Below are 25794 nucleotides of genomic sequence, written 5' to 3'. Positions count from 1 at the left end.
TGGCAAGCAGCTGTATCTTCACCAGTGCTGAATCCAAATAATTAACAAATGAAAAGAGAAAATGTAAGCTGATTAACCTTGCAGGTCTCACCTGTGCAAGTATGTCATTCATTGCTTCACTAGAATCATCATCATTCCGCCCTAGAATCCTTAGTAACCGCAGGATTCGCACCTATATGACAAAAATAGAAAATCTCACTCAGTGGAAATGGAAATCTTTTACAGAAGGGCCATGAAATTCACTGCTTGAGCAGTGACAAAAAATAAAACAAAAGACTAACTTTCTATTTCAAAGCATAATGCAGATTTGGTTCTACTCTCAGGCGAACACTGTGCTCTTTTTCTTTTCATAGGCCAAAATTGTTACAAGTACATCGAGTGTCAAACTAGGCACATTCCTGAAAGACCAACAGTTATTATTTCTTCTCGTTTTGCCACAACTTAGCATAATACCACAGGGCACAACAACTTCTGTTTAAACCAGGTGGTTTTCACTAAGGCAGACACATAGCATTTACCCAGCCTACTCTAACACAATGCCGATCTTCAAATCGACACTGCTGCCTGATGGTAACCATCTTGTCATACTTACATCTCACAATGGTGTGCACAAATTAAAACCATCAATGATGGCTTGTATCATTTCTTACCTGCAAAAAGGGGTCACTGATCCCAGACACATCGTGCTCTGGTGAATATCCAGACATGATAAGGTTCTTCAGAATACGAACTAGTTGGGGAACAAGCTGTGAAGAAGAGAGTTATCAGAAAACGTACCTATTAGCTTGTTGTTTCTTCTGCCCAAGTACAGGTCCAAATGCAAACCTTGCATTTGAAAACAAGTTGTCCTACAAATTCCTCCTCAAAGTTCAGCCTGAACATCTAAAGACTATTATACAAATATCTACAGCTTAAATGTTTCTAGTCATTTCCTATCTAAGCTGGAGTCTGAGCACCATATTCCATCTTCAAAGTACTAAATCCACAACAACTTGATAAGCAATATCTAAAAGGAAATATCAATTTAAAAAACTCCTGTCTTCATGAAAAAGGAGGCTGCTAGGACTGTTAAAGTAGCATCCTTCTAAAACGTTCTTTGGGAGCTTTACTAGATTAGCTCCAAATTAGTTTTTAGCATACATTCCCATGTAGTATATATCACCTGCTTTCACAGAGCATCAGGCATAAGAGATTCAATCTTTTCAGGTACTTACAGGATTACAATAAATTATTAAAGATTCCTTTAAGTTTGATGCTCCATTCAAATCAGCCTCCCAAGAGAAAAGCTTGGTAATCTGCAACACATTCCCTCAGAGTAACATGCAAAGGTACTGATCTGCAAAAATACTCCTGGAGCCCTGATTAACATTTGTTTTGCCTTCTAACGTGCAAGAATGTTATCAGGACTGAAGAAAAGGCAAACAAAGAAAAACATTACAGCCATGGAGACTGGTTGAGGGCCCCTTACAAACCTTCTGTACTCAAATTTCACTGATGAAAAACGCCAGCAATGGAGTTGCACCCAGTAGTTCTTTGGCAGTGCTGTAAGAACACATACAGGTGGCCACACAATTCTCCTGCTTCCTTCCATGTAAAGGAGTTACCCACAGCTGTCCTACATTTAAGGCAAGGCACAAAGCCACCGGTGATAAAGAACACTCATGGCTGTAGCGTGCACACAGGAAAAAATTCCCCAAAATCCCGATGAGGGCTTGAGCAAAGAAGGTTTATGTTTCGAGAAGGCCACAACAGAGATCCAGGGCTGATATGGGTAGAGAAGCTTAGTGATAAGACCAGCACACAAAAAGCACTAAACAAGACAACTGATCTAAGCACATGGCATTAATCACAAACGTGGCATTATCTGGTACTGCATCACAAGGGGCAAACTTGTACAGACTCAATGCAAGCATGCACCATGTACAAGAATTAAACCTTACCTTTTCGTTCTAACACAGCAGGATTCCAAACAGACAAAAGAGACAAAACAGATGAAGCAGGCATTAGGGACAGATCAGTGTTATATCATTCACAGCATAAACAACCAAAGAGATTGCTAGAAAAGCAAGTACCTAGTACTTACATTTTGCAGAGGCAGCTTTTTTTTTTTTTAAACCAGTAAGACTACCACCTATAAGTGAGCAATGGCTCACTCTCATGTGTCCCTAGTCTTTCATTTTCATTCCTGCTTTGCTGTACACAGCCAGGGCAAGAGGAGATGTACATCAAAGTGGTAAAATGCATCAACAGGACAAACTGTTTGAAATCCCTAGTGATATACACAAGTCAACGAAGAATAAACTGGGCATGAAAATAAACAAATCTCTTTGAGACACATGAGGAGCAGATGGCCAGTTCTGTTTATCAGCTTTGATCAATTTCTCCTTTGACAAAAATCAGACTAATTAAAAAAATAAACAGTGAAGTTTTCACATAGTCTGGTACTCTTTAATATGACAATAATACTGCACAGCAAATTACAGCAATAAATGTTAGGAAATCTGTGTTAAGGCAGAAAATAAGCAAACACTCCTACCAGAGGGGAAATGATGTTGATACTGAAACCTCTAAGATAGAAAGGAAAATTATGTACTATAGCATGCATCAGAGACAAACTTCCATTGGAGAGAATAGAACTTCCATTGGTATTTCTTACGTGAGCTTATACAATTGTGTGACAGTGGTTAAAGGAATTCAAGTGCACGTGCAAGCCTTTTTTTGCTTCCTTACTATTAATACACATGCCATTCCTGATGATGCTGTGTAATTAGCTATAAAGAGCAAAAAAGCTGAAAGGGAACATCAGCCAAAGGGGGCACTAATTCTTAACTGTAAGGTGAGATTCATACAAACTACACAGTCTTCAAGAGCAATTTTTGTAACTTACTCCCTTCTTGGAGAGGGCTAGGCATTCCCACTCCCACTTTTTATTGTTTTGATAACAAGCAGGTAGTACAATTAAATTCTTCAGTTGTAAGGATTTTATTTTAAGAAGGTGCACACTGCTTTCAGTTCAGAAATCAAAAAACAAAGCCAAAACAAAACCATGAAAATTCTGCAATGTTACCAAATTCACACTTACCTTTCTAAAGTGTGCAAGCATGTCTGGGCTTCTCTCACACATCTCCGTGAGGAGGACTACTGATGTGTGTAGAACACCTAAAAGCCAGGGGAAAAAAACTCTTTCATTAACTCTAGGCGAATAACAAAAATTGCAATGAAATGAAAACAAATCATACAAAACAATCTCCTCTTCAATCTAACACGTGCTTCAAAAAGATACTTGCAGCTGTGCCCACGGTAAAGTTGATGACAAAGTGCATGTGTCTTAGATCAGCAACTAAAAGCCAAAAAAGGAGACAAACTGGACTTGTATTTATTGCTTAAAGAAACTTGCATATTAAATATACTGTTAGACAGTAGCAAACACGTAAATAAGATTTGAGAAGGAGACAAGCTGTTAAATGTATTGTACATGTTGAGTTTCTTATGCTTCCCGATTTTGTCTTTTGGTTTGGATACCCTACCCAGCCTTACGTGGTCTGCACTGTGCCTTCCTTCGAAGGTCTCGAACCTCAAGTTTGGAGAAAGACTACAGTAGACAATTTGCTAAAGCCAAACTGTCTATTTGGCAGTCAACTGCTGTGTTCTGACTTAGCAGAACTCAGTTAAAACATCTCTGAAAAGCAGTTAGAAAAGCCATGTCAGTTACAAAGCATTTAATTAGATTACAACAGTTGAAAATTAACCACTGAATGCACTCTCAGCAAGTTTGCGGACAAGACCATGCTGCGTGGTGGGGTCAAGATGCTGGAAGGGATACCATCTAGAGGTACCCAGACAGGCTCAAGAGGTGGGCCTGTGCAAATCTCATGAAGCTCAACGTGGCCAAGTGTAAGGTCCTACCACTGAGGTTAGGGCAATCCCAAACTTGAATACAGGATGGATGATGAGTGGGACCTGCAGTGGTGGACCTGGAGGCATTGGCAAATGAAAAGAAAACACGTGGCCTGCTAGTAACATTTCACTTAACTACTATATCTGGAGACAAACTTGCTGTAACATCTACTATAGGACTTCTAGCACAACCAGCTATTTTCTTAAGGCACATAATCACTGAAGATAAGCAAAAGGACTAAGCCTGTAAGAAGTGAGCATTAGCTTGATACAAAATTAACCAAGTTAAATATTTTTTGTATTTCTCTTTAAATAATCTTCTGAAGTACTCAAAAAAGAAAATGCATTAAAACAATAACCTAGCAAAAAAAGCAACATTACTGTGGGAATCTATATCATGATCTACAACAGCAGTGAAGACAGACTCTTTCCTGACAGAGAACATCTCCACTCTGGTAACGGCTGCTAAGCAAGCGTCAGATAATCCTATAGCACTGCACTAACCAAAGTCACCCAAAAAGCTAAAAAGCACACCTGGAACTTCATTTAGGCAGTGTGAATAGAAGTGACAAACTTTCCCATTGCACCCGCTCTGAAATAAGTAAAAAAAACGCAGAGTTCCTTTTATCACCTATGCCATATAGGTGCTGCTAATGTCCTGCTAATTTGTAGCCATACACCACTGCCTTCTCAATTACATCTGTACTCACTGCATAGCAATGGGAAGAAACAAATAATAAAAATGTAACTCAGTAAATCCCTCCAAGTAGAAGGATTCAGTACTGTGTGCCATATGCAAAACACAGTATAGTCTTGCTATGCACACTCAGACATTACCATGGTTCTTTTCATTCAGCAAGTTTTTGGTGGCTGGCAGGAACATCTCCATAAGTTCAGGCACCTTTCTAATAACGTGAACAGCACACAGTGCTGCCTATATAGGAAAAACATTTGATTAGTATGTAGTGCAATGACAAGAAGACATTGAGAACATTGAGCACAGCAGGAACTACCACAGATTTTATGATATACAGAGGCTTGAAATGTTTATAGCACATTTTCCCACTCTGCTACAAGTGGTACTAAACAGCACCACAGAAGAGTTTAACAAAACTTCCACAGTTGAAAAGTAAAAAAGGAATTGAGTTGCGAAGTAACACTTGCACTAACAGCAGTTCATATGAAAGTTATTAACTTCAGAGCCGTATTAATCACTACGCAGCTCTGCATTTAATAGTGCTACTTCAGTCTGTCTCATTGTTAGGAAGGGAGGGGAATGACAATGCACTGGAAGTGAAAAAGTGAAATTTATGTAAAATTCATGGCTTTTCTTTCCTTTGAATATGATCACATTCCCACAAAGATTTCCCCTTCAGGTGACAGATCTTATGAAAAACAAAAGTGGACTTCAAAAAGTTTGCCCACCTTTTCCAGAGTACAGAAGCAAGACCAGACCCTACTCTTTGTAGCTGTCTGAGAATCAAGAGCGCTGCCTCTTCCCAGAATACAGCAATACCTCTCAGAACTGCTGTCGTGCCTAAAATCCCATTATTTCCCCAACCTTTTAAATATATTTTGTTTTGTCTTGAAAAAGAACAATACTATTCATACTTCACAGATGCTCTTTCATACTGGGTAACAATTAGAAGTTTGGAGCTAGAGCCTGTGAACAGGCAGGCGCTGGTAGCACAATCAATAACCTTAAGGTACAAAGCATCTTAGAAATTAGAAACAGATAGCTCATCTGTTGAAGGCTAGCCTTCTAGAGGATTACACACATCCTTGCTCTGCACAGACATGGGCTTTGGCCTCAACTTGTCTTGCACACTTGCAAATATTCAGTCAGCATTCCAAGCTGTCTAGCATTCCAGTTATTAGCAAGATATCCCAATCTCAAGTTTTAACCCTTTACAAAACATTAAAAAGTACCTTCTTCCTAAGATAGGAGTTGGATGTTTTGAGGAGCTTTTCAACCTCTCCTGCAAGGTCTCTGCACATTTCTGAAGAGCCCATGCAGCCAAGAGTGCAGAGTGCCAGCCCCTGCACATATTGCGTGCTGTGGTTAAGGTCACTGCAAAGAGCAAAAAAAAAAAGAAGGACAGTCAGCACGTGAACAAATCCCAAATATGGAAAAAAGTGCATCTGCGTATGGCCATCCAGCCATCTGCACACGTGGCCCAGAAGAAATCTCCAAATTCTAAGCTATTTGGGAGTACAAGTAAACAATATCAGCTTTGCGTTTTCTATTACTTTTATATAGAATCCTCAAAGAAAAAGATTTCAGCAAAACCACCAGGTGAACATCTGGTGCTTGAGCTGAGAGGAAGGAAGACCACACTGAACTCCATTAAAGTTTACTATAGTAAAGACTAAACTCTGCCTTTTGGAATTTGCAAGCAGGAAAGAAACTAACATCAAGTATAGTCTTGCAGCGACTTTGCAAGTTGTCCCAGCACAAACAAGTTGTAGAATAGCCTTTAGCTTCTGGTTTATATGCACTTTGATTTGCAGTTTCTGAATCTTAAGATTTTCACGCAGTTTGACTTGCATATTTTTACAATGGCTTTTAATTTTAGCTACCTTCCCTTCCTTCCGTTTGACTATTAGGATTAATGAACGATGAACCATAAAACTTCATCTGGATTTGGTCATAAAATAAAACTTTAAAGGGTAACAGACAATACATATGCTTAATACATTAATCTTAGTATAATGCAAAATAAGAATTTTTGCTAAGACTTATAGCCTGAACAAAAATATTGAATCAGAAGTGGGATTCATATTTACAAACTGAACAGCATTTAAAAGAAAATCTATGCAAGATACTCCTACTCTGGCTCAAGATGGAGGATAACAAAAACAACATACAAATTAAACAAAAAACCCACTACTCACAGAGCTTGCAAGTAATCCATACGGAAATGCTGTTAGCCTCTGGAAGTTGCAAAATGCAATACCCATCAGCAGACACTACTTCTGAGGCCACCCACCAACCATCAATTACATTAAGTACAAGACAAGACAGCTTCCATACAGCAATTACAACAGCTTTCAAAAACTGACTTCCAAGCAATTTTCCATCAAAACACCTGGTACTGATGTCACCACAGCATCCAGGATTCATTCACAAATGACTAAATTGTGAAGGAAATAAAAATATGGTTCCTGTTTGGGAGGTGAGTTGGTGACTGCATGATGGGAGAACAGGGGAAGCAAGCAGCATGCAACCAGATTTGTACAACACGCAGAAAAGAGAGCATTCTGCATGTAATATATAGAAGTTATTGCAACATGCAAATAAAATAACAGGACACCTGCCATTAAAATGTGTTGATTTTTGTTTCCTTATTCTAGCAAGTTTTGGGCAGCGACACATAACAGTGAATATAGCAAGTACATGCATACATGCTGCTCCACAAGGGTGTCCACTTGTTAGTATGGAAGACCTAGGTCGTGGTTATAAGACACTGATGAAGGCACGACAAAGTGGCAGGCAAGGAAGCCAACAGAGAAAGCAATAAGCTTCCCACCACCTAAGAGGGTTGCTATCTCCCAGTTTTGTTTAGCTTCAGCCTGGCTCACATCAAATTCATCCCACCCTTATCAAACAAATTCGTTTTTAGCATAAGCAATCAAAAAAAGATGTTAATATAGCAGCCCAGTTCTAACGGAAGATTCTCACAAGTATGATTTCAATAAAAGAATATTTGACCAAATGTTTACCTCCCAGACATCTGTAGATACCAAGGCCCAACAGTCTTGTCAAGACTTTCCAAGCACTTTGAGGACACAGTCTAAGCAGTCAATCTTATCAATACTTCATTTGCTATTACTCAAGAGGCTTATGTTCAAGAAGCAAATAAAACCAGACACACCACATACAACCAAGCAGGCACAAGGATAAAACAACCAGACCCCAGTTGTTCCAATCCTCTTGCCACCCATCTTGAAAAGACTGTCCATCATTAGAAACAGACTGATCATCCTTTACTTAACTATAATATGAAACAGTCCTAGTTTAGCAGCACTTCACTAGAAAGATTTTAAAAGTAAAGAAACTGAGGAAAAAAAACAATCCTTATTTTTCATCCTTTCTTGACCAATTTCAGGAAGATACCAAACACAGCACATTCCAAACTGCTGCCTTGCTTCCAAGGAAAATCATACATCAGTACTGTTAGGTCAACATTAAAAGGAAGGCAACATACACAGTCTTGATTCAGAGCTCATAAGCACAAGTAAACAAATAGAACAAGAGATACAGTACAGAGATATTGTATTGTAACACAGGATAACCTGGCCTACAACATTTTAGCAGCATTATGAAAATATCCTCCGATTTAATCCTATTTAAAAGGTACATGGATCTTCAGCAATGCTGCATTACTAACTGCACACCTGTCTCTTTCCTTCTTTGTAAGCTGGGAGATAATTTAATTCTCAAACGTGGAATTATACTTGGCACTGGTGAGGCCACACCTCAAGCACTGTGTTCAGTTCTGGGACCTTCACTACAAGACAGACACTGATGCCCTGCAGCATGTCAGAGAAAGGCAAGGAAGCTGCAAAGGGTCTTATGAAGAGCAGCTGAGAAAACTGCGATTCTTTAGTCTGGAGAAGAGGAGGTGGATCTCATTAGTCTCTGCAACTACCTGGAAGGAGTTGTAAAGAGCTGAGGGTTGGCCTCTTTCCAGATAACAGCAATAGCACAAGAGGTAATGGCTTTAAGTTGCACCAAGGGAGATTCAGATTGGATATTAGGAAAAATTTATTCTCAGAGTGGTCAGGCATTGGATCTGGCTGCCCACATGGTGGACTCATCATCCCTGAAGGTTCTCAAGAAAAGGGTAGATGTTGCCCTGAGTGACATGGTCTACTGGGCATAGTGATGATCACAAAATGGCCTGGGTTGGAAGGGACCTCAAGTTCCAACCCCCTCACTGCAGGCAGGGCTGCCAGCCTCTACATCAAACACTACATCAGGGTGCCCAGGGCCTGATCCAACCTGGTCTTGAACACTCTAGGGACAAACTGCTCCAGCATCTCACCACCCTCTCAGTGAAAAAATTCCCCCTAACATCTAATTCAAACTTACCCTCCTTTAGTTTATAAACATTCGCCTCATCTTGTCACTATCTACCCATGTAATAAGTTGAGGGCTGGACTAGATGATCTTAGAGGTATTTTCCAACCTGAACGATTCAATGAATGGAAATTGTTTTTGTTTTTTTTTTTTAAGCACAAATGGTCTTTTGCACTGTCTGAATAGCTTCCTGTGACCATTTCATCTCCCTATTTTTATCTATCTTAAGACAACCTGCAGCGCAACACATTACCATCCTAGAACAATAGCTACATCAAGTATGGTTTGCCATGTACCTCTGCAGGACAAACAAAATTTTGTATTCTCTTCCCTCTAAGGAACATAGAGGACCATTCGATACAGTACAAAACTACAACAATCTTTTATGGTCAACAGCATGAAACAGATAGAGAATAAAAGCTTTCTAAAGCAAGGGAGAAAAAAAAGTACTGAAAATATCAGTGTCAGGAGCATTATTCTAGAACCTGAAGCCTCAAAACATGTGTTGATGGAGAGAGAGCTGCTACCCTTACTTCTTGATGCAATTGGTCATAAGAAGATGGACATCCTGTCTCTCATCCAGCAGCAACATGGCACCTAAATACCCAATGCGCTTGTCTGTGAATTTCTGAGAGGCGATGAGCTTGAGGCACTCCAACTGGAAAAAAAAAAAGAAAGAAGAATTAGCTTAAACTATTTCTCAGCTGGAAGACGAAGACTGAACTCTGATATTAACTAATTTAGGTCTCTCTCATAATATATTTTAAAAAGTACATTTTATTTCCATTTTGATGATATGGAAAACAAAGGCTGAATGACCTGCCCAAAGATCCCAGCAAGGGAGCAGCAAAGTCAACAGTAAGTCTGCTGCCTTGAAGTAACAATCCTCTGTTGATCTTCCATTACCTCATATATACCAGATAAGTGGGATCAGAGCACAAAAGAGAAAGATAACATAGATAAGAACTATCAGTTAAAAAAAATAAATCTGGAAATCCAGAGAAAAATCCAAAAGATATGCCATGTTTGATATACATTGGAATTTTTTTTTTTTTTGGCACTTCAATGGGTACATCTACCCACCAGGGAGAGAATCACCGCTCTGTTAAGATGTCAACAACAATTTTGATGATTATGATCTGTAACTAAGTAACTAGCTAGGTAAATTTTAGATACAGTCATTTATTTAAATTTCTGCTGTCCTGCAACCTTATGACTTCTCGTACAATCAATGAATGTACAGATGTTATAATTATGAGATGTACCAGAGAGCTTGGCTACGCGGTTATTACACCAAAGCAGAAAAGATAGGATGCTTACCCGTATCCTGGGCTCGCTTATGAAACTTCAGCAGAGCAGATCTCCAGCAGAGATCCTTCCCCGCTGGCAGTCAGCTCTTCAATGGCTCTAGGAGAGGTGCAGCCAGGCTCCACCCCTTCCTGCAGCACAGGTGAATTGCCTTCAGCTGTGCTCCCGTGGCTGACTCACTGCTCGCCTCAGGTGGTCAATCAGAGGTTCAGGCTGCAATTCAGCAGTTCCCAAACACTTCTGTATGAACTTCAGAATCTAAAATCACAGGCACCGTAGCCACTACAAACATCATATCCCTTCTATCATGTAGAAATGTATCAACTGTATTAAAAGTATAAAGGAAATTGCTTAGATAACATGCCTAGCTGCCACTTACACTCAGATGACTTCAGAGTTTAGCTGCTAGCCAATTTTTAAACATGTTCTTAGTTCAAAAATACAGACACTAACATTACTACGCACTGAAGTATCTCACTCTAACAGATAATCAATTACATATAACTGTATCTCTACTTTCCAGGCTGTAACACTATAACATGATGGGAAGTACAGTGCCCATAGCAGGGTCCAAAGTCTCTGGCTGCTGCAAATGAGGACAGGCCCAAATGCAGCAGCCAGAGACATAGAAACAAAGGAAGAAGATTTACTTACCTTTGAAAGGCCTCAGGTACACAGGGATCTGCAGAAAGATACCCTCACCCCCACTACCAACCCTTAAATGAGGTCTGGGAAGGGGTGGATCCAGGCTCCAGCCCTTCTCATCACTCAGGTGCATCACTGCCTGCACCTGAGCTCCCCTGGGCTGGCCCTGCCTTCCCACCAGGTGCTCCATCACTGCTTCAAGCTGTGACTTCAGAATTTCTGCTACACAGACAAAGCAGCAAAAATGGCTTCTCAAAACAGGTAAAAGATTCATCTTCTCACAAGCACATGCCCTAAGTTCGTTTTACAAATTAGCTAGGGCAGCAAGTAAGCACACAGCAGATGTATGGAGGGATGAAACAAAGCTTCCAATAGATCTACTTTAAAGGACACAAAAGGGGCCCACATAGGCAAAAATGCAAGGCAGCATGAGAAGGTTTTCACAGTCTTGAACTACAGGGAAGCTTGAACAGAACTGTTTTTGAACAGGGAGATGGGAGAAGTGCACATGCATCAAGAGGGCAAAGCTATACTGGCTGCTGAACAACTCGTAAGAAAATTAAATTTAGTGTTACAGAAAATAAATGCTATGGCCTAGCCACTAACAGACAATCAGAATATATAGTACACCTATACAAGAAGTTGCCCCAATTATCTAGCTAGAGCTGAGTGACAAACTGATAAGGAAAAGATTGAATGAAAGCAAATTCAGTTAGCTAAGATTAATCTGGATGACAATCTACAATACAGAAATACCTCTAAGCAGTAAGATCAGTCATCCAAAGGGATAACTGAACATGCATGAATGGGCAAGATCAACCAAGAGATAAGGTACATAACACTGCATATTTACTTATCTTTACAGTGTCACTGACCCATTTTTTCCCCAAAAAGTTTAAAAGGTGGTGTCTTATATAATGCTCTCCAGAAGTGCAATGTGGAACCGATGGCCTCAAAGCCACAGCATAAGAGCTAAAAAAGGCAAGACAAACAACTAAGAAAGAGCAGAAGGAAACTAATGACTGATATTTCCAGCACTTTTAAATTTGTATGAAATTACTGAAATTCAGCCTGTGAAAAGCTGACCAGTTTGCCTCACATGTATACAAATACATGCAAATTAGCTCAGCGCACAGCACTACTGAGCAACACAATGAAGTGAAGCTCTGTTTAATTAGTGGAAGAACTCCTGATGTCATTATATCCATTTCATTCAAAGGAACAGCAATTACAATCTGCTACCTCAGTGCTGTAACAGATACATCAATAAAGCCTGATAATACAGGTATACTGCCAGATTACAACTCAAAGGTTTTACTAACATAGATACCTTTCTGACTGGTATTCTTTTGCAGGGGAAATAAAAATAACTAAAAAAACTCTGGATGCCCAATACCTTCTAATCATAACCCGATTTTAACATGCACTCAAGACAGTTTGCCACGCATTGCATCTCAGCATGCATTGGCTAAACATAGTGCAAGATTTCCTGGATCAAAGTGGAGGAATCCTGTCTTGGGAAGAAGGAGATCCACCATTTGCTTCTTCTGACACCTTCTCTAAACTCTTGTTACTGGTTACCCCATTCATAACACTAGCTTTAGTCAAATGACTGTTACAAGGATAAAACCAGACATGGGATCTAGCAGTCTGTGGCTCTCTTGTTTTTCATCAAAATGAATTTTGTACTCATTCATGCTGTCACTCCCTGAAACTTCCTGTTCATAATGGTGGACTATCTTCAAAATTCTACTACTGCTGGAATGGCATCTGCCTTCAACAGTCCCCCAACACACTGTTTCAGAGAAAGAATGAAGATCACCTATGCAACATCAGTATCTTGAAAGATTCCTTCCAGTCATAAATGCTGAGGACACAAAGGATTTCAACTTAAATAATAGCTGTTAAAATCCCTTTTTAGCCTTGGCCACTATAAATTCCCAGAAATCCAACTGACAAATTATATGAGAACCAAGGCCAGAGGATGGAGTATTGTATGCTACAGTCAGCATACTCTTGTTCCTCTTACAGAGTTGCTACATCTCAAACAATTCTTTTCTCTGGGAGAAGAATCCAGTGATGTAGAAATAAGGTGATCCCCTTTAAATTCAAAGTACAGTGCAAATTCACTCTTTAACACTAAGACAAATCGAGGCCCTGGTTAAATTATGACTGCAGCAATTGGACAGATCAGTGCAATAGGAAAGGCATTACAACAGAGCTGTGATTGATGAAAGGACTGGCACAATAGAGAGGTGCTATGAAGGAAGGGAAGAAGATTGCTCACCATATCAGAGGATCCCAGGTTCACAGGGGAAAGCCTCACCAAGAAGGGATCTCCAACCAGAGCTCCTTCCCCACTGGCAGTCAGCCCTTAATGAGGCCTAAGAGAGCCGCAGCAGGGCTCCACCCCTTCTGGTCCCACAGCTCAACTGCCTCCACCTGTGCTCCCAGGGCTGACCAGGTCCTTTCCCCAGCTGCTCAATCATTGGTTCAGGCTGTGACTCAGTTACCATACAATGACTAACAGGATGTTTACTAACAAAAAATGAACTGTGCCTCAAATACTAAGCAAAACTCAACCTGAAGAACATTTTGTAGATCAAGAACCCCATCATCTTCTCTCTTTTCCACAATTTGACTGAGGAACAATACACGGAAAATAAGTCAAGAAACTGGCAAAACTCACATCAGCATTCTCCAAATCTCTTCACTAAAATGGCGATAAGAAACACCAATTCTTTATTGTTGGGAACAGACCAACTATTACCTGCCTAGAATAAATTACTGCAGAAGAAGGGTATAGAAATGCCTTTAAGACACCTGGCAATTTCCATCAGATACACAACTTTGAGATGCCATCCTCAGGTCATCCAAAAATACTCATACTTACCAGATTGTAATTTAACTACTGCTCTGCAAGACACATCTGCAGCAAGGAGCAGACAGCCTGGGTAAAGCAGACTAACTGTAAGTTTCGTAACAAAATACATAAGAACAAGTTCCAAACAGGAAGTGTCTTTACCATAGTCAAAACTAATGCAGGTTCTGAACATGAGCAAGGACAAAACCTCAAAGCAGAACTGCCCTAGTTCTGCTCCAAACCAGCCCACACACTCAAAACACATGAAACATACTGGTATACACACACAGTATAGCAGCAATGAAGACTAACCTACCTGTCCAAAATGTGCAGGGTATCCCAGCATGTGCATATACAGCAGCTTTGCCACATTTCTGCATCTGTATGTGTTATCTTCCTCTCGGAAGGATGACCGGATAGCAGCACATTCCTTCTGAATCATTTCACGCTCTTCTGCCTGGGTTCTTGCTGTCCGGATGGTCCGGATCAGCTCCCGCAGTCTGATGGGGGCTGGCATCCTCTGGGAGAAGAGAGAGATCCATAAGCCTTCTACTGTACCTGAGAACTTCATTAATTTTCTCAGTTTAGCATATTCTTTCTTCCCTTACAATTACATAAATGGAAGAATGAAAAAAAAGGCAAACAGCTTCACTAGCATGGTTAAAAGCAAACCCAAAGACCACAGGATTTTATTGTACCTTCCAGGAACAGAAGTACTCACAATTGCTTTTCTAGATGCAGAAACTGCTATGCTTTGAACAAGCTGCCAAGTGAACATAACATGATTCCCATCCGAAATAGACAAGAACAGTACTCAGCAAGATATGTTCATGCTCATATTTTCTGCCTCTCACCAAAGAGGTTTGATCCTGAAATCTTGACAATGTGGGACACAAACCATCCTTTACAAAAAGCAATGCTGTTAAATAACTAGCAGAAGTTTTCAGACAGGTATCTCAGAGAGCCACGCTTCATAAATCCCACATACTTGTGCCATGCATCCTTCTTCCTTTGAGGGGGAAAAGACATCAGAAAACACTGATGGAAGAGCAATATGAGCAGCGTGGACATACTTCAGAATCAAGCAGACACCGTACCTTTATTAAATACCAGCCAGAACAATCATTTCTTCAGAGGCAATGTGACAAAGCCTCTCACAGAACTGCGTGATGATGACTGTTTAAAAAAAAAAAAGCATATGCTACATGAACTTCAGGTAGTTTCACTTTGCCAGGTGGAACAGCGATGGGTACTACCCAATCTAGAGAGCATTGTATTCTCCTGAATGTATTTCAGGAGAAAAATGGCTCCCCCAGAAAAGTTTACAAAGTTCAACTGTAGAACCTAATTGTAGCTTATGCTCAGCAAAGCAGACTTTTGACTTTCATGAGGATAAATCTATGCAAACTTCTCTACAGAATTCCATCCATGCTAAGCTGCAAGATTAGCTAAGTCATTTTTAAATCACAAAATCACACCAATGTGTAAAAAGTTACTCAACACAGCAGTCCATCACAGATCATGTGTGTCACCATCCTCTTAGATCAGTGCCATAAATTTTAAGTGCTACCATATCACAAAGAGGCGCATTGAGACGCCGTGCTGACTGGCTGGCGCAGCACAACAGGTTTGACTGCACACTGATGGGCAGGCTGGGAAGCACGCATTTAGCGGGGCAACCCGTGTGCTGCACCAGAAAGACAGACAGACACATTACAATGAGTAAAGGTGGCCTCACAGACAAGCAGCTGAATGTTGCTCTACAGATCTGAATTATAAACTCAGACTGTTACAGAATTCAGTCTTAACACTAAATCTCCTCGGTCAGTCCAACCGAACAGCCCCTCACATTCCAACTGCCCATCTTCATGTCTCAAGAGCTCAAATTCACAGAGACGCAAAGTATTACATTTTGAAAACTATATGTAGAGATGTTTTACCTACAGAAATGCTTCCTCAAAATACTGTGAAGGATCAAGATAACTGCACTCCCCAATCCTCAGCCTTGCCTCTCCACAAGCTGTAAGATTTCTTCACCTTACTGTGACAGAAACAAATTTATGCTGCCCAAACATTCAGATGCCACACTAATAAGCATAAGAATGGTGAAGGGGAAGAAAGAAAGCTGCCTCCACAATAGCGTTTGAACATGAGATACAAAAGGCCTTTGAATACTGTAGTAACATTCTTATAATATGGATTGTGATGTCTGGAAGGTTTTGAAAATCCACTGAGAGGATCTTCCTCGCGCAGCATCACATCCACACACAGCGAAATCTTTAATTAGATGGGAACGGTAAACCCTTAAAGCAGAGCGCTGCACTTAACTAACAGAGCTCTGATAGTGGTAGAGCCACGATCTTTCAACAGCAAGGGAAGGCTGTAGGATAACAACAAACAGAATACAAAAACCCTGCTAAGCACCAAGAGCTGCATTTGGTGCACACCTACTGTAATGCCACCTCCGGAGGTTTCGGGTGCTAAAGCATGAGTCTTGAAGGAACAACCACAAATAATCATTCTTGACAATTTAGAAAAATGGGAAAATGATTTTCAATACTGCAACAAAATATATTCCACGAAACAAACAGACTGCCAGCACTCACACAGGAAGCCACCCGGAAGCCTCAGAGCCCCAAAGCTTCTCAAACTAAAGGAAACTTGGTTTTCTCCATTTGCCACATAATTTCCCCCTATTTACATCCACAATAAAATAGTTGTTCTATCCTGAGAGAGTTAAATACTTTTTCACTACTGTGCAAAAAAACCTCTGCCCAATAATTTGCATGGAAAACTTCAGAATGAGAAACTAAGATTGAACTATTAAAAAAAAACACTAAGAACAGAAACAGTTTTAAATGTCTTGTAAAATTATGGTAACTATGCAAGAGTTACTGCAAAGTAAGCTGAAGTTCCTATTTAGTATGTGCTAGATTGTTGGCAGCTGTTGTCTGGATGCACTGCTTTACTCTGTCATAATTTAGCAAAAAGCAATAAACATAAGTGCACGATGGCACTGCAGACTGGGTAACACTGACAGCCACAGCCCACTGTACAGCCTGCAACCTGTCCTCAGGAGCTTATCTTTGGAGGTGAATGTAAATAAAAGTTATGGGATGAGATTTGTCTATTCAGAAGTTATTTTGAAGTCAGGTAGGATGCCACCTCTCAAGATTCTATGAAACCTTATAACAACATCTGTTTAGGTTTAGCTTTTGATTTGATGTGTTGTGTTGGTAGAGGTCTCTGAGGCTCCTATAAAGGTCCCCTTAATTAAATTCAGCCCCTCACTTCTATAGTAGTCTTCAACTCAGATTGCTCTTTGACAAGAAGAACACTATCTACCAGCTCTTCAGTGTCCTAAATGGGCACAGACAGAAAGCAGACAAGAAACATAGTGACCCTACCAGGTCTGATCAAAGCTCAATCCATTTGATATCCTGCTTCTCACAGCAGCAGGAGCCTGTGGAAGACTGGAAGAGCCACATAAGCATGCATATGTACAATTCTGTTCTACTGCAGACTTCAACTTGCAGTATAAGAATTTCTAAAGCAAAAAAAAATGTCAAGGCCTACAAAAATAAAAAAGATAAATCTCTTTATTTTGAATCCAGGTGAATTTCTAGAATCAACAGTATTCTGCAAGTCACTACTTGAGTTCCAAGCACAACACAGTGGAAAGACAGTTCATTCATTTGTTCTGCAGCTTCAAGTCCTTATTGCAGTTGATGCTCCCAGTAATCCTATGGAGATGATAACAAATTACCTAGTTAATAATACTGAGGAACTCATCATCTTACACACTTCACATTCCTCCCTCATCTTTTCAGTCTGAGACCTGCAGCCCCATATCTGAGTCGCTCCATGACTGGTTATGTTTATTGCCTTGTCTGTATGGTCCACAATTCTCCTGCGTCCTTTCAGAAGGATGGCTGGAAAGAAAGCGCCGCGCCAGCATTTAAACCACACTGCACCATAGTAGTACTTGTAAAAAAAAGAGAAGTCCCTCCTCTTATTTCTCCAGGGATTTTTAACAGTCCCTCTGGGTATGTGGTCACTACAAAGTGCTTTGTTTATGTAACAGTCTGACAAATCCCAAAACAGCCCACTTGAAGCCCAGACACAGCCCATACCCCTTCCCCTTCAAACACACTTTCGAACTGCTTTTGATAAGCTATGCTTTTGTTGGAAAATGGGGAAGGAACTGAAATAAACACACCATTGCAGGCTGTTACAATGGGAAAGACTAACACAGTGGAAGGGCAATACAGGAGCGTAACAACAAAGGGACGAGCACAGATACAATGGTATTTCAAAGGGAAAGTAAAGGTGCTCACCCATCTCCAGAGATCCCAGGTTTGCAGGGGAAAGACTCCACCAAGAAGGGATCTCCAACCAGAGCTCCTTCCCCACTGGCAGTCAGCCCTTAATGAGGTCTAAGAGAGCTGCAGCAGGGCTCCACCCCTTCTGGTCCCACAGCTCAACTGCCTCCACCTGTGCTCCCAGGGCTGACCAGGTCCTTTCCCCAGCTGCTCAATCACTGGTTCAGGATGGGACTCAACAGTTCCCACACACAGTCATATACCTCTGCAGCCTATAGGCAGTAACTTCCTCATCATTAATAACAAGTGATTATTAATAAGACATTATGTATAGGCTCACTCTGAAAGAGGAGACTGATTCCACTCCTTCCACTGCTCTACTGACAGCATGTCTGGGACCCAGCATGCCAGATGAGGCCATCTTTCTCTGAAAACCAGCGTGTTACTTTCCTCTACAAATGAGATGCCTTCAGCAGAATAGTTGGGCTTACAAGGCAGTGTGAGCAGACAGCTCTGGGAGAGCCAAGATGGAGCAGGAAGGACGTGAAGCATGGCCTCCTGCACTAAGTCACCATTAAGTGCAGAACCATCAGGTCACAGATCATCTCAAGCTTCTGCTCCTCAGAACAGAGGCAGCGGCAACTACAAGTTAAACAGTTGCATTGTTTATCTGCAAATATTTAAAGTCTGCAAACAAACCGAAGTTTGGCACTAATTTGGTTTGATATCACAAGTCCTTCTGTTCTCGCTATACTCGAAGAGTTTATAAATTGCTGAATGCTATCTCCAGTGATTTGTTACATTCTGTAGGTATTTCCATAAAAGGCTTTGTTCGTCCCAGTAAATCTTGCCCTGGACAACAGAAAGTAAACAGGCAGAAAGCCTAAATCACTTCAGCCAATGGAAATAGCACCACATGAAATTACCATACATCTGAAGCGCAGTCTAAGAACCTCCATTTTGCATCCTTCAGAGTTAAGGCAGGACTTCCTACTTCACTGAAGAGGCAGAAAAAACAAAAGCCAATACTGAAGATCCAGCAAGATTTCACTGTCACCATCCATTCATTGAGACAAGTGGGTAAGGATATTTGTAAGCATTACATAAACAATCAACAAATCACACTACAGAAACTATTTTCCTCTAAACATCACATGGACAATAAAGCAAGGAACCAGCAATTCAGAAAACAAAGGATTGAAAGCTAAGAACCTTCATCAGATAATGGTCAAATTATGGAGCTCCCTGCTTCTTTTTTTTTTCCCCATCGAAGTGTGATATATGTACATACACCGTGCAAACTGTGCTACTTTGGAAGAGCACCTGTATCTCTCACACACATCCCGGGCAGAACTGCTCGCAAGGAGGACAACGGGAAGGGACGAGAGACAGCCAGCATTTATTTCTCAGCATTCAAACTTCTGCCTTTGTGCTGCAACTACACATCCACACTCTTAAGAAAAGAAAAAAAAAAAAAGAACAACAGTATTAAATCTTCTAGCATTCTTTAAATGCGTCTTTGAATACTTCCCACCAAAAAGTTTTGCACAACCGCAGCTACAAGAAAGTAATGTCTCCACCTCGCAAGAACAAATCCCTTCACGCTCTTTTGTAGTCTGAGCTGATTTCTTATGCAGACACATTTTCTTTTAGCCTTTGAGTACAAAATTTCTGTTAAATGTATCGTTTGCTTCCTCCTCCTTCCCTGTCAGAAAGGGTCTTCTTACTACCAAGAAAATCTCACTGCACTGATAGAAACAAGCCACCAGAGCACACACTTCCCCTGAAACAAACTCTGTGGAACGCTCTCCAGAGGTCTGCAGGCTGCTCCTGAGCAAAAGCACCCCTGCACTGCCAAGCCTTTCAGCCCTACTGTGCTCATTCCAACCCTACATTCTCTACCATTTGAGAGAAACAGCTCCTGAACTCTTATCATACAAAGCAATACCAAATCTCGTGCTGACCAAGAAGTATGTTTCACTCCCTGTCTCAAAACAGTTAAAATGATCTAAGAGAAAATGGCCTAGATTTTGACAATTCTCCAGGCTAAAGCTGGCTGACCTGCACTTGGAAGAGCCACATTACCCTCAGAAACTTTAATGGCAGCTCTGACACCACTGGCTGTATCAGGTGACACATCACAACGGTGCTGACACAGATATAGAGAGTAAATAATTACAAAATTGAGAGAAAACAAGCCAACAGGGACTGCTGGGGACGACACTGCTACTCCATTCAAAAATATAGCCACACACAGCGCAGACACACCTGAACGAAGGTGGCAGGGATGCCCTAAACAGCCACGTTCATGTCCTGCCTGCTCATCTCTGCCAGCACTCTGACATCACCATCAAATGCCCCTCGGTCACTGAAGACCTACAGCTTGCAGCAGTCAGGAAAGCTAATCACCCTAAATCCACACCCTGTGAGACAACAAACCGAGCTTCGTGCAGGTATCAAGAGGTAACAAAACCCAAGTTTCACATTTCCCATTCCAGACCCCAAGAACTCCTTCAGCGTGCTGAGGACTGCACACTTCAGTACTCAGAAAGGCGACCCATGAAGCCATCAACAAAATCCTGTACAATCTCACGTTCCTCTGGATGACCCCATCCATTATCTAACTATCAAATCCACAGTGCTTGCAGGTAGTAAGTCACCTGACTGCATACAATTCACACTTTTTTGAAGCCTTGGTAGAAAAAATCCAAAACAAAAGCAATCAGAAGAGCTTGAATGGAAGCAACAAGGTTGCATGGATATTCTTCCAGGATGTGAGACATCCACTTCATACAAGATAGCAGCAACCTCGCCAGACACACACCTGACCAGTATGCATTTGCAGGTGCACAGCTAAGGAAAAAAAAAAAACTTCTACTAAATGAAAAAGAATCCAATGATTCCACTTTTCTCACTTCTTTCAAGAAATACACCTAAGCATCTTCCGCCCCCTTAATCAAATTAACACAGAACAATGGGAAATTTTTCCAGATTCACACTGCCAAGCACTCCATAACCCGAAACTATACCCACTGAGAACAATGACAAGCAGTAACAGCAAGACAGGCACAAGGTCTCATGGACTCCATGGATACACAGTCGACACTCTTTTATTAAGCTGCAGTACGATAAAAGGCACAAAGAGAATGAAAGAAGACTCCAGCAAGCTCCAGAAGATGATTTATTGACAAGTACTTTGGATTTCCCTGATAGTACGAATGAAGGATGGACAATGGGCAGCATGACTGTGCCACGGCCTGTCGAGGCAGCAAAACCTTATGGTACCAGAATTCCACTGGGATTTGACATGCAAGCACTCAGACTTCACTAAAGGAAGGAACTGAGGCCATGTATCAATCATCTGTTTACTGACAAGAGCTAATGAAGAACCATAAAATCAAAATATGAATAGGATTAAGAATTCAGAACTACAAGACATAATAAGCGATGTGCTATAAAAATCTATCTCAATATCAGGCAGGATCTTGAAATTAACACCATGAACCATTTACAATATTCAGAAAAATCAGTCCCAGGTAACCATGAAGCTACTGAATAGCAAACTGCCATTAACAGTGAAATCGGACAGAACTCTACATTTCAGAGATGTTTGTCATCTTGTACAATGAAACACTGAGGACACCCATATCATCTAGGAATAGCACACCTGAAATTTAACTTTATCTGGCTTAAAACCTCTTTCAAAGTAGCAAGCCTTATTTTCCAGGGTTAATTAACACTTATGTATGTTCTGTATGGAGGTTACGTTCTTGTTCCTTCCACATCAACACAAATGGCGATGCAAATTTCCAAAGCAATCGCCTCTGTAGCAACTGGACAGATCAATATGACGGGAAAAGGTGTTTCACCAGAGGTGTAATGACAGGAGGATCAGCACAATAGAGAGGTGCTATAAAGGAAGGGAAGAAAATTGCTCACCACATCAGAAGATCCCAGGTTTGCAGGGGAAAGCCTCACCAAGAAGGGATCTCCAACCAGAGCTCCTTCCCCACTGGCAGTCAGCCCTTAATGAGGCCTAAGAGAGCCACAGCCGGGCTCCACCCCTTCTGGTCCCACAGCTCAACTGCCTCCACCTGTGCTCCCAGGTCCTTTCCCCAGGTGCTCAATCAGCAGTTCAGGCCCTGACTCAACAGCTCCCATTCAACCTCTTTCCTCATTTTGTTTACAGCAGAAGCACTCCACGACCATTTCTTTGCTACCCATACAGTCCAGAAATCAGGGATTATCCCTGAACACCTGACAAGAACCTAACAGTAGGAACAACAGATTTTTTTCATACTTTATCAGTTTGAAGGCCTTATCTTTAAGAAGCTCTCCTCCTGATAGCCAGTTATAAAACAAAAAGAGTTAGATAGCTAACTCAGATTAGCTCCTGTGGTTGGACAATTGGTGCCTAAATTCCTCCCTCTCCAACTCAGTTAATTCCTCACCAAACCAACCAGGAAGGTATTCTTCCTTCGTGCAACTCGTTCTTGGTAAACTACCCAAAAGTAGAACAAAAAAACCCACATCAACCAGCAAAACAAAAATCATAACATATTAAAATCGTTTTATTATATGTTATGTTTCTGAACAGGTACTTTCTCCTCCCTTGCAGCCCTTTATTAATATGTTTGTATTGTTTTAGGTTTGAAGAGTTTACTATCCCCCAAATATTTAAGTATAGAACTTTGCTACAAACCTACTTGAGAATACCACAGTATTCAAAGGCAGCTGTTCAGCAATTAACATCCTATATCCGCAAGCAGCACAAGACCCATGTAAAATACTCAAGTGCTTCAGTCAACCTACATTCAGCTATCAGAAAATTAAGCCTCAAGACCCGTGAGCCTTGAACGTGCAACCAAGTCGAGATCTATCCTCCTGGAATCTTTTCAGAAATGTTAGCCTATGTCTTACTACTAATAAAACCAAGGATATTTTTTTTTTTTAATTACTCTTTCACTATATTAATGAACACTTAAAAACAAGCTATCAGAAAGTCACTGCTTAAGAACGTGTTTAGGACAGAACATCAATTTTCAAGTCCTTGAGGTCTGGCAACAGACAAAGCCCACCGAGGCCCACAGAATCACCCAGAGAACAGCATGGCTGTCTGGGGGACACAGCATACACCTTCTCTTCCAGTAGGATACAGTCCTGTTTACAGATTCTCTTGTAAGTTGCATTTCCGAACCCAGCTCATCCTAGAAAGCAGCCAAAGAACGTACAGGCATATGCTTTCAAACAGATCTAAGTACACTGATTAAGCTGCCCTACCCCCAACTCAAGCAAGCAATCACACTCCTTAAAAAACAAGACACCCCGCACCAGAACTTTTGGGAAGTTACAAAATTCAAACCTGACTCAACTCCAACTGCAATCAGTAACAGAATTCCCCTACTTGTTTCATTAGAACTGGTCGACCCTCCTGAACACAAAAAGAAAGCAGAAGATATGTCTGGATAGACTGTATGAAAGGAAAATCGGCAGTGGTTAACCAGAACAGACCGCAGGCCTCAACTGCAAACACTGCCAGGAGTCTCCACACTACTATCAGACAACTGAAAAGAAATAGAAAGTGGCACATTGGCAGTAAAAAGAGAAATAAAACACTACAAATAGAGATCAGACTGAGAAAAAAAATGAGAGATACTGGCATACTGTTTAGCATTACCAATATTTATACAGAAAACAGCACACTCCTAACCAAACAGCACCGCCGTCATCACTAAGGGCAAAGGCAACACACAACAGTTCCTAAAAAGCAACCAACCATACAGCATTCAAAGGAGAATGTCGTTTCTCTTGAGAAAGAGCTATTTCCTACAACAGAGGGAACTATTAAGTGGAAAATAAGGAACATTGGGATATCAGAAAAAAATTAAGGTAAGAGGGGGGTGCCAAGACAGAATGTTAATACAAGGCATCAGAATTACTTTGCATTATACAAAGGCCGGGGGTAGCTGGGAAAGAAGTATGGAAAAACATGCCTAAAAACAGGAGCTGAAAAACAGTCACAGAGGTTGTGATGGTCCCACGTCCAGGTACACTGAGAAAACCAAGAAGGGCAGCACAAGAGTACTGTGCAGGCAAGGCAGCATGCGTGACACTGCTTTGTGACTAAATCACACACCTTCCCCTACACTGCATTAAAACAAACTGCTGTACCGCCAGGTAACTGCCGCCCCAAAACGCTCATCATGGACTTTATCTACAGCATCTCCAAAGTGCAAGATCAAAGCAAATGCTACCAACAGCAGTAATATTAGCAGATATCCACTTGCACTACTCTTTTCTGAGTAACACCATCATATATTTGTTTACTGACACCAGAAGTAACATCCGATAAAGGAACACAACTATCATGATAGATGAGACTGTTTTCCTTGAAGAACATCCCAGTGTGATCTAGGACAAATTAACATCACTTTCAGTCAAAAGAGTTTGCCCTCTTATTAAACAAAACAGCTCATCTCTGAAATGGTCTAAAGATGCACATCACCAATTCAAAAATAAAAGCAAACATTCCTGTAAAAGAGGCACAAGATGCTGTGCTGAATGCCTTTAACTTCAGAAGCGATTAAGAATTCTATTAGCCCTTATACTTTGAAAGGCAACTTTCCAAATCTTAACCCATGCAGTCTGTCTGCATGTCAAAGAACTGACAGATTCAGCTCCTTTCTCTGCTCACAGCCTTTTTATTCCATAAATGAAGTTACTGATCTCATCAGGTTACAATGATGCTAATTCAAAACTCCTGTCTGCAAAGAGGCTATCAGGATTGGGAAGGTTTACCTCTCACCCTCACTCATCGGCAAGAACACTGCCAACAAAAGTACAGAAGAACTCTGCTTCGATTACAGCACCTTTTGGGAAAAAAATTAAAGTCAGATCAAAAGTCACAGGGACTTGGGAAAAGAAAGAGAATAGAATATCCTTCTATAAAAAGAAAAGAGAGAACCTGAAAGTCATCCCATGCACCAGGGCCAGGAAAGCTGAAGGCCCTCACAAACAGACTTTCCTTCCTGTTGTCAGGTCACAGGAATTTAAGTACGTTTCTCTCCTCTTCCCAGGCAGAAGTGAGGGCTCACACCACACGCTGCCTCTGAGGAACAAAGCATCCTGCCTTCATTCAGCTCTCAGGCATCCGCTGAAATGCACTGTTTGACGACCGAGTATGAGCAGGAAAAAGGAAAAGTTTGGTGGTAGAAAGGGAACATGCCGATAAACAGAGGAAAAACAGTTTACAGAAAGGGGGAAGAAGAATATACAAAAGATCGAGATTTACACTACCGCATAGAATCAGAGCAGAAAAAAAAGTCTTCAATCTGTCATTTTAAACGCTAGATGAAAGGAGCACTACACAGTGAGAAGTACGTCCTGTGTTGCTTAAGCTGCTGAGTCCCAAATGCCCCTTCGGGCCCTGCACGTGAAACGCCCTACCCAAGCACTTCCACTTCGCTCCCTATTTTTCCGTTCAGACTTCAAGCCTTCGTAACCGAAGGCACCACGAAGCTCCTGAAAGCACCCCGAGCAAACAGCCGCCCCATCCGCCAGCTTCCAAACCAACGCCTACCGTTAAAACGACCGCGGTTTGCCTCGGGGCTTCTGAGGAGGAACGCAGAAGGCTCCAAGAAGATCCGAGCACCGCGCCGCCTTTCAGCCGCCGAGCT

At 41.2% G+C, this 25794-nt stretch overlaps 1 protein-coding gene across 4 annotated transcripts in view; it reads right to left on the bottom strand.

Annotated features, from left to right (window-relative positions):
* The window catches only part of AP1G1 (adaptor related protein complex 1 subunit gamma 1), a 38191-nt gene extending 12403 nt beyond the window's left edge, over positions 1-25788 (bottom strand). The window contains exons 1-9 of one of the 4 annotated variants that reach the window (XM_010718115.2): positions 25698-25788; positions 14113-14316; positions 9514-9638; positions 5827-5968; positions 4735-4831; positions 3083-3159; positions 1941-1949; positions 651-746; positions 92-172 (exon numbers count right to left, since the gene is read on the bottom strand). In XM_010718115.2, coding sequence (XP_010716417.1) covers positions 92-172; positions 651-746; positions 1941-1949; positions 3083-3159; positions 4735-4831; positions 5827-5968; positions 9514-9638; positions 14113-14313 — 828 coding nt within the window. In that variant the 5' untranslated portion in view covers positions 14314-14316; positions 25698-25788. Of the gene's footprint in view, positions 1-91; positions 173-650; positions 747-1940; positions 1950-3082; positions 3160-4734; positions 4832-5826; positions 5969-9513; positions 9639-14112; positions 14317-14893; positions 14916-25697 lie in introns of those variants that run through there. The other 3 variants (XM_010718112.3, XM_010718113.3, XM_010718114.3) reach the window with 3 other exon arrangements.
* Between the last annotated feature and the right edge of the window lie 6 nt (positions 25789-25794).

Source organism: Meleagris gallopavo, chromosome 13 (genome assembly GCF_000146605.3).
Source record: "Meleagris gallopavo isolate NT-WF06-2002-E0010 breed Aviagen turkey brand Nicholas breeding stock chromosome 13, Turkey_5.1, whole genome shotgun sequence".
Lineage (NCBI taxonomy): Eukaryota > Metazoa > Chordata > Aves > Galliformes > Phasianidae > Meleagris > Meleagris gallopavo.
This window is presented reverse-complemented; position numbering and strand designations above follow the sequence as displayed.